General features: G+C 43.6%; 1 protein-coding gene across 2 annotated transcripts; it reads left to right on the forward strand.

Annotated features, from left to right (window-relative positions):
* Positions 1-314: 314 nt before the first annotated feature.
* On the forward strand, positions 315-11,497 carry COMMD9 (COMM domain containing 9). 2 transcript variants are annotated; one of them, XM_065403179.1, is made up of 6 exons: positions 315-392; positions 1,315-1,440; positions 3,079-3,218; positions 5,142-5,176; positions 10,228-10,331; positions 11,279-11,497. In XM_065403179.1, the coding sequence occupies exons 1-6, from the start codon at positions 315-317 to the stop codon at positions 11,417-11,419; spliced, it is 624 nt and encodes a 207-aa protein (XP_065259251.1). In that variant the 3' UTR covers positions 11,420-11,497. The 2 variants fall into 2 exon arrangements, with proteins under 2 accessions (XP_065259251.1, XP_065259252.1); XM_065403180.1 differs by lacking the exon at positions 1,315-1,440 and having other exon boundaries at positions 321-392.
* The last annotated feature ends 694 nt before the right edge of the window (positions 11,498-12,191 follow it).

Below are 12,191 nucleotides of genomic sequence, written 5' to 3' on the forward strand. Positions count from 1 at the left end.
AGCTAGGCCTCAGTTCTGCAAACACTCACATGAGTAGAATTACTCACGTGAGCAGTCCCAGTGACTTCACTAGGAATTCATGTAAGTAAAGTTACACGTATGCCTAAGTGTTTGAAGTATCAGTGCTTCAGCAATATACTTTTAAAAAACCATGCCAGGAACTATTTGTTTGAAGCCATTAAAAAATGTAATGGATTAAATGAAAATAATCACCAGGCTGCAGCTAGAACTACTACTTCCAGAATGCAAGGCAACTGAAGCTCTAATCATATGACTTAAACTGAGCTCTTGCGATTGCTAGCGTCTGCAGTCACATGATAGAGTCACATGAAAGAGTAAAGATGGCTGCAGTGACAGAAGAGCAGTTTGCAGCTCTGCAGATCTTATTGAAGGTAAAAAAAAAAAAAAAAAAAAAAAGACACAAATGTACTAAGTTAGCATGGTGTTTGCTTTTTAAAATCCCTGTACTGTTAAACAGCTGCTGAATTCTGCCCAAGAGGTGGCTGCATTTCACTGATCCCTGGATAGAGTTTGTAAAGCAGTTTGGGAAGAAATATGCCAGCTAAATGTGACTAATAAAAAGAGACAATGAAAAGTGTTTGAGCTCATTCGGCTGCTGCCTTAAATGGTGTTTCTCTTCCTGGCCTCAACAGTGGTGCACTTTGGAAGCTGCCACTTATAGAGATGAACTGCATGTAGTCATTTATACAAACTTTGGAAACAAGGGAGATGAGGTTTTAAATTGGTGATGCATTCAAAAAATGCTGTCTCCCCATGGTGGATCAATTCCGTGCACATAAATGAGCTCTACAAGCCCTATCGCCTCTTAACGACAGAACCAGAAGAATGTAAAGTGAAAGCTTCTGTATTAATAAATGACCACCCCCTCCCATCCTTTCAAGCAGTATTTTTTTCCTGGTTGGTGTGGTCAAGGATTTGTAGGACTGATTTAATTTGTTGCTCTTTTAAGGATAAAAAAAAGGGGGGAGGGGAGAGATTCCAGATTTGAAAACACACACAAATAATTCAGCAACACAGTATGATCTGAACACAGGATTGGGACCCTGGTGCTCCTAAATTCCAATTCTGCTCCTGCCACCAACTCCCCATGTGGCCTCAGGCAAGTCACTTCACCTCTTTGTTTCAGTTTCTCTGTCTACAAAATTAATATAATGCTAACCTGTTGCACAGGGGAGTTTTGAAGACTAAGTAGTTATTAATTCAGTGCTTTGCAGTTGTCAAACACTATAGAAGTACTCACGTTTCTCTGCATATAAATAATGGTTTCTGAACCCTGCACTCATTATTTTCCAGGCTTCCTCAAAAGACGTAGTTAGACAACTATGCCAAGAGTGCTTTTCTAGCTCAACAAGAGGCTCGAGCAAATTGATTGACAGCACCCGTTCCAATCTGTCTGTGACATCAGAAGAAGCAGCTCAAGTAAGAGTACAATTGTAACACCAATAGACCTGAGCCTCTACTGTATGAGCTAAAAGCCAACTGGCTGGTAGCTAAGGCTGTAGAGCAGACCCATTTTATCTCTCTAAGTGATCTCGGTGCCACTAGATGGGACACAACACCACACCCAGAAGGTGTGCGAGTTACATAACGACACTTCATCAATGACAATACGGTCTTATTGACAGGGCTTGCATGTAACAGGTGCTTTTCCCTCTGGCTCCTCTCTTCACAAGCAGCCAAACACTGGTGAGAAGCAGATTTTGAAACTAAAAGTCAGTAGTTAATAATCTGCTTTCACTGTGATGGCTAATGAGGCAGTACAAAGTCCTCAATGCGACAGTCAGGCTGTCAGAACTCCATTGGGGCTCTGTGTTGGCCTGTGAGGACAGGACGTCCTCACAGATACTAGAGCACAAAATGGGAAATTCTGCTCAACAAGTACACTCAAAAGGGATGCAAATTCTATATACATTCATCTACCTTACAGCAGGGATCATGAATCAGTCAATGTTAGCAAAGCCCCTTAAAGGTCTAAAGTGCTTAAATATAATTAAGCAATTGTAGCAGTGTAAGAACAAACATTAAATGCCTCTAAAAGTCTCTCCAATTTATTTCATGCAGTAAGTTAAGAAAGCACTGGGTACAATCCAAACAGGTTTTTTTTCCTCCTCCATTTACCTAGCCAAGGTTTTTAATAAATTGTGTTTCATTCTGTGAGTTGAGTGAAAATATGGCTTTAAAACTTGCTCTGTTCAAACTGAATTGCTGCCTATGGTTAAAACTCCAGTCCTATATCGGGATCAGCTGGCACAGACACTTGTGTCCCATAGAATACCATGCAAGATTGGGGCCTAAATCATGCTAACCGGCTTAAGTTTTTTCAAGATCTAGGGTTAAAATATTCAAAGGTGCTTAAGTGAGTTAGAAGCTCAAGTCCCATTGATTTTCAATTTTCCCAAGGCTGAACAAGCAGTACAAAATATAGGTAGGACTATTCTATAGGAAGCAACCCTTCATCAGCAGAGGGATGGGCAAGGTCACCCAATAAGCATATTCTGCTTCCAATTTCTGTAACTTCATATGTCTAGTTCATCCTTAAATGTAATTTCTTCTGTAAAGTAGTAATATGAGCAATTAGGACCTGACTTTCAGAAGGGCTGAATGCTTCCAACTTAGATTGAAGTTAGAGGCCTCTCCAGAGGCGCAGCACCACTGAAGATCGGGCCCTGGCTGTTTTTGAAAACCCTGGGGCAGTAGTTATAATTATAGTACTTAGTAAAGGGCTTAATACTTAGTTGGATAACATGACCCAGAATCCTTAACAGGAAGCTGGAGTTGTCTGTGTTTGGAGAGTGCGGGTTGGAGTACAGTGGATTGTGAGCAGCACGTATCAAGGTCATTGTCATTCCTTACATAAAATGAAATTCTGTGACCGTGACTTTGCAATTGGCTCCATGAGGGCCTGCCAGCATGCATCTGATTGCTGGAGCTGGGCCTATGCGTGTACGCTGCCCTGCACCGCATCTGGTTACTGAAGTCATTAAGTCATTCCCTGTGCAGTATGTAGTGCCCTTCATCACTTCAGCTTCTTTTCCATTATCTGTTCCTTTCCTGCAGCTGATCTGCTCTTTGCACAACCTCACCAGGCACATTGTGTATCGGGGCCTGTCATCTGCGGAAGAAATTCTCTCTCTTTTCCCAGAGAACTTCCACCAGAGTCTAAAAAACCTCCTGACCAAGATAATTTTGGAAAATGCGTAAGTGCTTGCCATTTGATTTTCATTTGGATGTAAAGCAAGAGGGTGTTAGACATTCCAAGTATTCACATGGCTGGCAGTCTGGAACACCTCAGCATTGTAAGGGTTAGTGATGTGAGCCTTTGCCACAGTCATTGAGCACTATGGGGCTGGGGAGGGATGTAATGTAATAGGGTACTTTCTGCAATAGAATGGTAGATTATACCCTGGAATGCATGCTAAGGTTTTCCCCAGGAGTTTAGGAAGGGGTAAGGCAACGTTTCTCAACAATTGGTACCTGAGATCTCCCTGACACAATTTAGGAAGGTAGCAAGCCTGTCCCTGGTATTCAAAAGATTGAGAAACATGGCAGTAAGGGACAAGCCGTCCCTCTGTCGATGGTACTTATCTAGCCTCCATTACCATGGTATCTGAGTACCTCAATCTTTAATGTATTTATCCTCACAACACCCCTGAGAGCAAGTACTACTTTCCCTGTTTTACAGATGGGACTGAGACAGAGACCCAGACCCACACCCAAAAAGGTACTTAGGTGCCTAAACCCTGGTTTCAGGCTTCACTGCGATCCACAAAACTCCCACCAAATCACGTAGGCACCTAAACTCACTTGGGTAAACTCACCCTAAATTTTCAGGATAACAATTTACTCGCGGCTTGAGTTTGTGCCTCTGAGCACATGCACTGCTTCTTCCTTCTAGGCATCCAGATGCCCATATCCCATCTAAGCACTAGAGAAATCCGTGCACTCTAACCACTGAGCTACGGATTTTCTCAAGCTCATAGTCATTGGGTTGGTGAGAGAGAGTGAGTGAATGTGTAGTTCTGGGTCGGAGACTCAGGTTCTAGTCCCCCTGCTCCAATCACTTTTATTTATACACAATGGAACAGCTTCAACAGGAGAGACTGAGGGAGCCCTGTGTTAGAATATCCCAAAACTCAGTGGTTAAAGCATTCTCCTGAGAGGTGGGAGACCTCTGTTAAAATCCTTTGTGTCCTTCAGGCAGAGGGGTGGAATTGAACCTGGGTCTCCCACATAACTCTGGTGAGAGCACTCACCTAGGGTAAGTTATAAGGTGGGTAGTACCACCTCTCCTTCCTCTTGCAGCTGTTTTGTGTGGACAGAGGCAAGCACCTAACTCATTTTCACAAGAAATGACTTAGGCACTTCAGTCATATGACTCCAACAGTTCCTGGTTGCAGATCACTAGCAAAGATAGGTGCCTCCCTGCACCTCATATATAGTGCCTATCTCTGTGAGAGGGGTGGGGCTTAGGTGGCTCCCCACGTAATGCACTGGCTTTTGTGGATCTAGTTCTAAGGCATCTATCTTTCCCCCATTCATTGTATGGGCCCCTAGGGAGCCTAGGCACCTAACTCAGGCTTTGCGGATTGCAGCGTTGTTCCTGTGATTTTTCTAGGCACCTAAAAGGTATTGCAACACCTAAGTCCCTTTGTGATCCAGGCCTAAGTGACTAGCCCAAGGAAGTGTGTGGTAGAGCAGGGAATTGAACCTCTGTCACTTAAATCCCAGACTAGTGCCTTCACCAATGACCCATCCTTACCACCTATCAGACTGTCTCACAGTTAAGGGAGAAAATGTAAAGATTAAAGCTATGCTGTGGAGCCTGAAGATAAATATACAGGTCATCAGTAAATTGCACCAAGTTTCTGATGGCAAAGCAATTTGGTCTTGAATACCACGGGCCAACCTTCCCCTTTGTTCTAGTTTCTTCACCCCACCAACTCTTCCAGTTGCCACAATAAAGTTGCCACCTGCTATAGGTAGTCTCATATCTCTACCCACTTTTTCTGACTGATCCTTCAGAAAGGAGCCACCCTGCTCACCATCCCTGCTCTGCACTGCTGCTGTAATCTCTTTTAAAGCCCTGATCATATTTTTTCTCTCTCTCTTCCCTTTCGCAGCTCCGTCTGGAGGAGTGAAGCACAATCAAGTCAGAGTAAGTAGCAGGTTGCATTTTAAGGCTATTAATATTTCCAAGAGGATTAGCGAGACCTTGAAATGTAAAACTGTGAGGTATACTAAAATGGTGTTTGCCAAACTTCTTTGAAAACTGAGCCCCACTTCAGAAAGCGAAAGCAATGTTGCCCCCACTCTGCAACCTTCCCATGGATTGTCAAGGGCTTATGTATTGTAGCGTATACATCTTCAATGCCATCCCAAACTGTCCTTGCTCTCCGACCCCCCCACCCTCACATGTTCTAGAAAACACTAGCATAGATCTTTATAATACAATTCCTCTGCTTTCTCACATGATTTGGTGTTTAGTGAACAGTTAACAGTGCTGATATCACTGCTCTACAGCCAAAATGCTTCTGAAATAAATGTAGTCAAACTTTACTAATTCTGGGTCACTGAGAACGAAAATGATGCTTAAAATTGTTGATTGGCTCTAGTTTTCAAGATATGCTATTGGGTCAGTATATACGACCCTTGACTTGGGAATGGCGGAGGATAAGTGAGTTATAAAGGGAAGGGATCTCAATTTAAACCAGAAATGACTAAAATACATCTTTGACTGGATCTATGAATAAATCTATGACTGGGTTTGGACAGTACTTGCTTTTTAGGCAAAACAATGAATGATGCAATCTGAAGCTGGTATTGCGTCATACATGATATGAATTGCATCATGTTATTCCTAGAAGTCATGGATGATGCAATCATAACGAAGCTTACATCACTCTGCTGAACAAATTGCCCTATATCAGCTCTAGAAATCATACAGTGTTGTGCTCTCTTATTAGTCAGTGTTTGATTTTGCAAAGGGACACATTTCTGTTTAGCCAAAGTGAGCAGAGATGCCCCGTACTTGTGTGAACAGTGCAGATAACTTCTGCTATGTTTGTGGTGAAGTGACTTTTGCATCACAAAAGCGCAGTATAACCACTATGGTAAGAAAGCCTATCACCTTTATTTTGGCTGCAAAATTGGAGAGCAGGACAAGAGGTGGGCCCCACACATATGCTGCAACACTTGTGCAACAAATCTTCGCCAGTGGTTGAACAGGAAAAGGAAATCTATGCCTTTTGCAGTGCCAATGATTTGGAGAGAGCCAACAGATCATATCAGCAATTGTTACTTCTGCATGGTGCCTCCAGTTGGGAAAGGTGTGTCAAAGAAGAAAAAGTGGACTGTGCATTATCCAAACATTCCATCAGCTATACGCCCAGTACCCGACTGCCGGTTCCTGATGCACCAGAATCATTCTCACTTGAGTCAGACGAGGAAGAGGAAGAGGATGAAACTTCTGGTCCTGAACCATCAATGTCACAGGACCCACATTTTCTCCCATCCTCCTCCTCTGAACCACACCTCATAACACAAGGTGAACTTAATGACCTTGTCAGGGATTTGGAACTACCCAAGAGTAAGGCAGAGCTGTTGAGTTCCAGACTACAGCAGTGGAATCTCCTGGCAGGTGATGTTAGGGTTTCCATGTTCCGTGACCGTCAAAAGGATCTTGTCCCATTCTTCTTCATGGAAGGTGATCTTGTAGCCTGCAACAACATCGATGGTGTGATGGCAGCCCTCAACATCGTTCACGATCCAGATGAGTGGAGACTGTTCATTGATTCATCGAAGATGAGTCTTAAAGCTGTTTTACTGCATAATGGCAATGTTTTGCCATCAATTCCAGTTGGTCATGCAGTCCATATGAAGGAAACCTATGACAACATGAAACAACTTTTGAGGTGCATAAACTATGACCAACATCAGTGGCAGCTTTGTGGCGATTTGAAGGTTGTTGCTCTCTTGCTTGGTCTGCAGACTGGATACACAAAGTACTGCTGTTTTCTCTGCGAATGGGATAGTCGTGCAAGAGATTCCCACTACATCAAGAAAGATTGGCCACTCCAACAGTCATTGGAGCCTGGGAGGAAAAGTGTTCAGCATCCACCACTTGTTGAATCAAGGAAGATTTTGTTACCAACCTTACACATCAAGCTGGGTCTGATGAAGAACTTTGTCAAGGCCATTGACAAAACACAAGCAGCTTTCAAGTACCTCTGTGGAAAATTTCCAAGGTTAAGTGAAGCTAACATAAAGGAAGGTGTCTTTGTTGGTCCTCAGATTTGTGAACTTCTTCGAGATGATGCATTTGACCATGCACTGCGTGGCAAGGAAAAGACGGCATGGAAAGCCTTCCAGTTAGTGGCAATAAATTTTCTCGGAAACAACAAGGCAGACAACTACAGGTTGCTGGTGGAAAACCTCCTCAAGGCATACAAAAGCCTTGGTTGCAACATGTCACTAAAGATACATTTTTTGCACTCTCATCTAGATTTTTTTCCACCGAACTGCGGAGCAGTGAGCGACAAGCACGGCGAGCGATTTCACCAGGACATTGCAACAATGGAGAAACGCTATCAGGGCAAATGGAGCCCATCAATGCTTGCAGACTATTGCTGGACAATGACAAGAGATGCTCCATTTAATCAAGTCAAGAAGCGCCGAGTAGACACTGAATAGGACTAAACTATGTACAGAATAGTTGTTTGTTTCATAATAAATTTTATTTATATAACCCTTTTGCTGATTTTTAAAGTGTTACATAAACAGGACAGGAGAAAGATTATCATGTAAAGCAACCATAAACACATGAAAAGACCTAGGTTTACAATTTATGATTAAAACTCTACTATCTACACAATATACATAGACATAAAATGTAAAAACTTAAATATCTTAGAAACAGTAGCCAATCAGTTGTTTTAATTGTCATATTTGAATTCAGCACATCAAAATACATAATAAATAGGACATTTTATCTCTGAAGCAGACGACTTCTCAAAAATTGTAGACCAGTGTATTTAAAGCATCATCACTGGCATCTGAATTAGCCCACTTTTAAGTGTCTGGACAGTTCACCCCTCAGACATTTTTTCAGGCTCTCTGCAAACTCAAGCAGATTTCTCTGCATTGATTACACTTGCTACACTGGTTTTTTAAAGCTTTTCTTTCAAAAGAAAGCTGACACTTTAGAGAGAGTATGGGCCCTCCTTGCCCCTCCCAATGGGGTAGGGGCGGGGGGCAGCACACCAAACACTCTGGGAAAACACTGCAGTAAGAGAATCATTAGGGAAGGGGTTTTCAAACATCTTGATAAAGTACAAATCGTGGAGAGAGGTTGTTCCACAGTTGCATAGCATCACTGGCAATTACAGCAATTGCTTACACTAAATATTGTCCTGACCATACTTTCCCACATATTTTCACATTGCAATGTGATCTAGGAAATGAGATGAGCCAGTGCCATGTGCCCAACCAGCTCTCCGTGGCTTATCAGCAATGGCTCTGCTGGTGGCCCTCGGACCATGTTCAGGAACCCCTGCTTTAGGGCTTCTGGCCCTTATTTTAACCCAGTACTAACTGCTGAACATGGTGGAATATCCTGTTGGAAAGAGAGATTATTTTCTGGGAAATGTTGGATTATGCTATTGCTATTTATAAGGCATCTGCTGCACATTGTAGAGGGGCAGATACGATGATTGAAACAACAAACATTATGAATGGTCAATTGACATGCTCATAAAGATTAGGACAGTTTCCTGGACCTCCAAAGCTACCGGCAATGACTCCCTTGCCAATTAAAAGACAAGACTAAACAGATGCATCTTACGTTGTGTTGTGAATGCTTCCAAATACTGAACTGTAACTGGGCGTGGCTTCCAAAGGCAAGGGCTTGCCAGCCATGGCTGCCCTGCCCCCTGGGGTTCAGCTCTGGGGACAGATGGCAAGAGCAGGCTCCAAACTGGGCTGAATCAGTGCTTGAACTTGCCTCGCCCATTGCAGGTGAGTCCCCTGACCAATTGGCTGTTTTGGGGTCTCTCTCTGCTTTTCCTTGAAAGGTCTTGGTTTCCTCCACGTGGTGAATGGGAAATGATTTTTTTATTTATTTATATTTTTGCGGAATGGGAGAACAGTTTCCCGCCCAGCTCTGCTTTGGAATGCAGCTTGTAGTTATTTTCCAAGGCTTTTCACGTATCGGTAGCTTTTCCAGTTTGGACACAAGGTGAGTCATGTGATCATCCTGCTGCCTTGGCAGACTTGCTGTAGTATTGATGCTTTTAAGCTTGCACAGCCTCTGACCTCTTAATAACCTTGCAAGACACAGCTAGGCTGTGGGCACTCGGTCAGATGAGACAATGTAACCCTTTGCTCTCCTAGGTGGAATACAGATATACAAATAATTTAACTGTCAGCCAAGTTCAAAGAGCCTCATTCTCTTGAAGGGTTTATAGTGTTTCAGGCCTTTTAAGCACCTACATCAGTATTGCATTGAATTGCTGTTGAATTCATTAGATCTAGTCCAATAGAAATAAGGTCAGGCTGAGATCCATTAGTCATCCATCAAGTAGAAGTGTCTCAGTGCTTTTAATGAATTGGCCAGGCACACAGAGGTGGGTGTTCCCCTGTACATACACTGGAGTTCCTTTGCTAGCAGGCATGGGAGTGGAAATCATGTACTTTACATTGCTTAGTTTTCAGATCATTCCTACATGATTTATTTTTGGCTGCAGCATGGAGTGAGACACGCTGTAGGGCTCAAATCAGGGCACGCTCAAATGCTGGTTGTATGCTGCAGGCAGCAAGCCAGTTCAATAAGGCAAGAGGGATGCTGGGATGCCTTTGGAGAGGGGAGTTAGTGAACCTTATTGCTCCCTTCCCCCAATTGTTTGACACTCTTTCTAGGGTTGTTTTGCATGCTACCACCCTTGCGTATGGTGCTGGGATAACCTTGTGTGCTGTTTCATTGCCATGGGAGGGGGTGTCCGCTGCCTGCAGCTTATGTGTCGTGCAGAGCAGAGGGCTGATTGAGAACCAAGAGGCTTGAAATTATAAGCCTTTGGTTTGTTTCAGTGCAATTTGCCGGCGTGGAAATGTGGATCTGGAACAGTTCACTGGCTCCCATAGCAAAGGCAGGATTACTGCACGTGGACAACCCCAAGTATTAATTTAACTAACATGTAACTTTCAATTCTGCAGTCTCCCTGCCTCGGCTGGTTGATATGGACTGGAGAGTGGACATCAAGACATCCTCGGACAGCATCAGCAGAATGGCAGTGCCCACCTGCCTGCTACAGTTGAAGGTAATGCTAATGGAGTCTAACCTTCCCTGGTTTATAGTGTCTAGGTGACTGACTCTCTTGCACCTGAACTCTCTGTGGCAGCACAGAGGAGTTCAGTGACAAGCTATTCATGCTGCTAGATGGGCACAAACAGAAATAATGCAAGAGAGCAGTATACTTGGAGCCCCCATGTATGAGGTCTAGAGGGGAAACCGTGACAGACTCTTTGCAGTATGCGAGAGGGATCTGCTGTTACGAGGAGCCAGCTTGCTGGGCCCTACGACAACTTGAGTTCTCTGAAATATGGGGACAGCATTAGCCTAGCAAATCATAAGGTGCCATCTGGCCCTTCCTCCAAGACAGTTATTCACTCTTCAGCCCACCCCTCTTTAGTAGATTATTCTGGAGGTAGTGTTTGGCTCGCAGTAGACTTTGAAGAGACCTCACTCACTGATATGTTGATCAGCTGAGATGGGGTGGAAATAGCTAGCCATACAAGTTTAAATCCCCGGAGGGTCTATTCAGCCCTTCATTCTTCAAGAGCCATTGAAGTGAGTTAGGATGGGCGGTCTCTTCTGGAGGAGATATTAGGCAGGGAGAGAAAAATCTGGTAGCTGTGTACTCTGTATGGACTCTAAAGAGCCCATTGATATTTCTAGTAAGAGTAGCAGATAGACACTTCTCATACGAGATGGGGTTTTGCCCGGGTATCCTTAGTCAGAACTTCCCCTTTACTCATTGTTGTGCCAGATAGTTGCTTGCCTTCTCCAACAGAGGAAGCTGCATTTCATTGGTAATGTACACAGTTTGGGGAGCACACTGTGGTCCTTCAGGAGGGAAGATTGTGATGTAGGTCAGCGATTTTTAGTCCATCTCCAATCAATTCTGATTTTGAATGGAGGCATTGAGGGGGAGGGGGTTTGTATATGTGGATGTTCATGTGAGTTCAAACCACATTTCTACTTCAGATTCAGGAAGATGCTGCACTGTGTGGAGATAACCCTGTGATTTCTGCAGTGACTGTGGAGCTGAATAAAGAAACCCTAGACACTATGTTAGATGGTCTGGGAAGGATCCGAGACCAACTCTCTGCAGTAGCAAACAAATGAATGCCTGGGATGTGAATTTCACCTGCCATTTGTACCTGGAAAGGAACTCTCCTGTATTACAAATAGAGCTCTGATATCTTACAGACTGGTATCTCTCTCTTTCTCTACCAAACAATATTTAAAAATGGTTTGATTTTTTTTGTTGGGGTGGGGGAGGTGATAACACGGCTTTCCAAAAGCAGATGCTTCAGTGTGCACTTGCTGTGGTGCCAAAAGCATTTTACTAATGTTGTTGAACAAAAACTGGTCTCCCATTCAGAGAAGGATTTAAAGGCTCAGAGCCTGGCTTAATCGCAAGGGTTGTAATGGGAAATAGCAGCAGCCAGTGGAGCAAACGCTGTTTCCCTGCCCTGAGATTAGGGACGAAAAGATTGAGGATAGCTGATGGGCTGGCTTCCAGCGTTACCAGACAACAAGAGTGCTTCTCTCTTGAAGGTGTATGCTGTATGTATCTCTCTCTCCCCCTCTCAATGAGGCACAGCTAGGCTACAGATCGTTATTATAGGATAATGTTTTGAAATAGGGCAATTATGTTGCGGTGCATTCCCTTCTGATCGACTCCATATTACTATTTGCAAAATGACTAGTCTGAGCACCTCACTGTAAGTAACTGGGTTGGAACATCTTTAGTAGCAAGTAATTTCCTCCTTCTGGCTGAAAAGAAAGGGGGGTGGGGTTTGCTCTCTCATGTTGGGTTTAATAGACTTAGGCTTTGTCTTCCCTGCAGAACGAAAAAAGGTGCGAAGAGAGATTTAGATGGTAAAGAATCAGT

This window comes from Emys orbicularis, chromosome 4 (assembly GCF_028017835.1).
Source record: "Emys orbicularis isolate rEmyOrb1 chromosome 4, rEmyOrb1.hap1, whole genome shotgun sequence".
Taxonomy (NCBI): Eukaryota; Metazoa; Chordata; order Testudines; family Emydidae; genus Emys; species Emys orbicularis.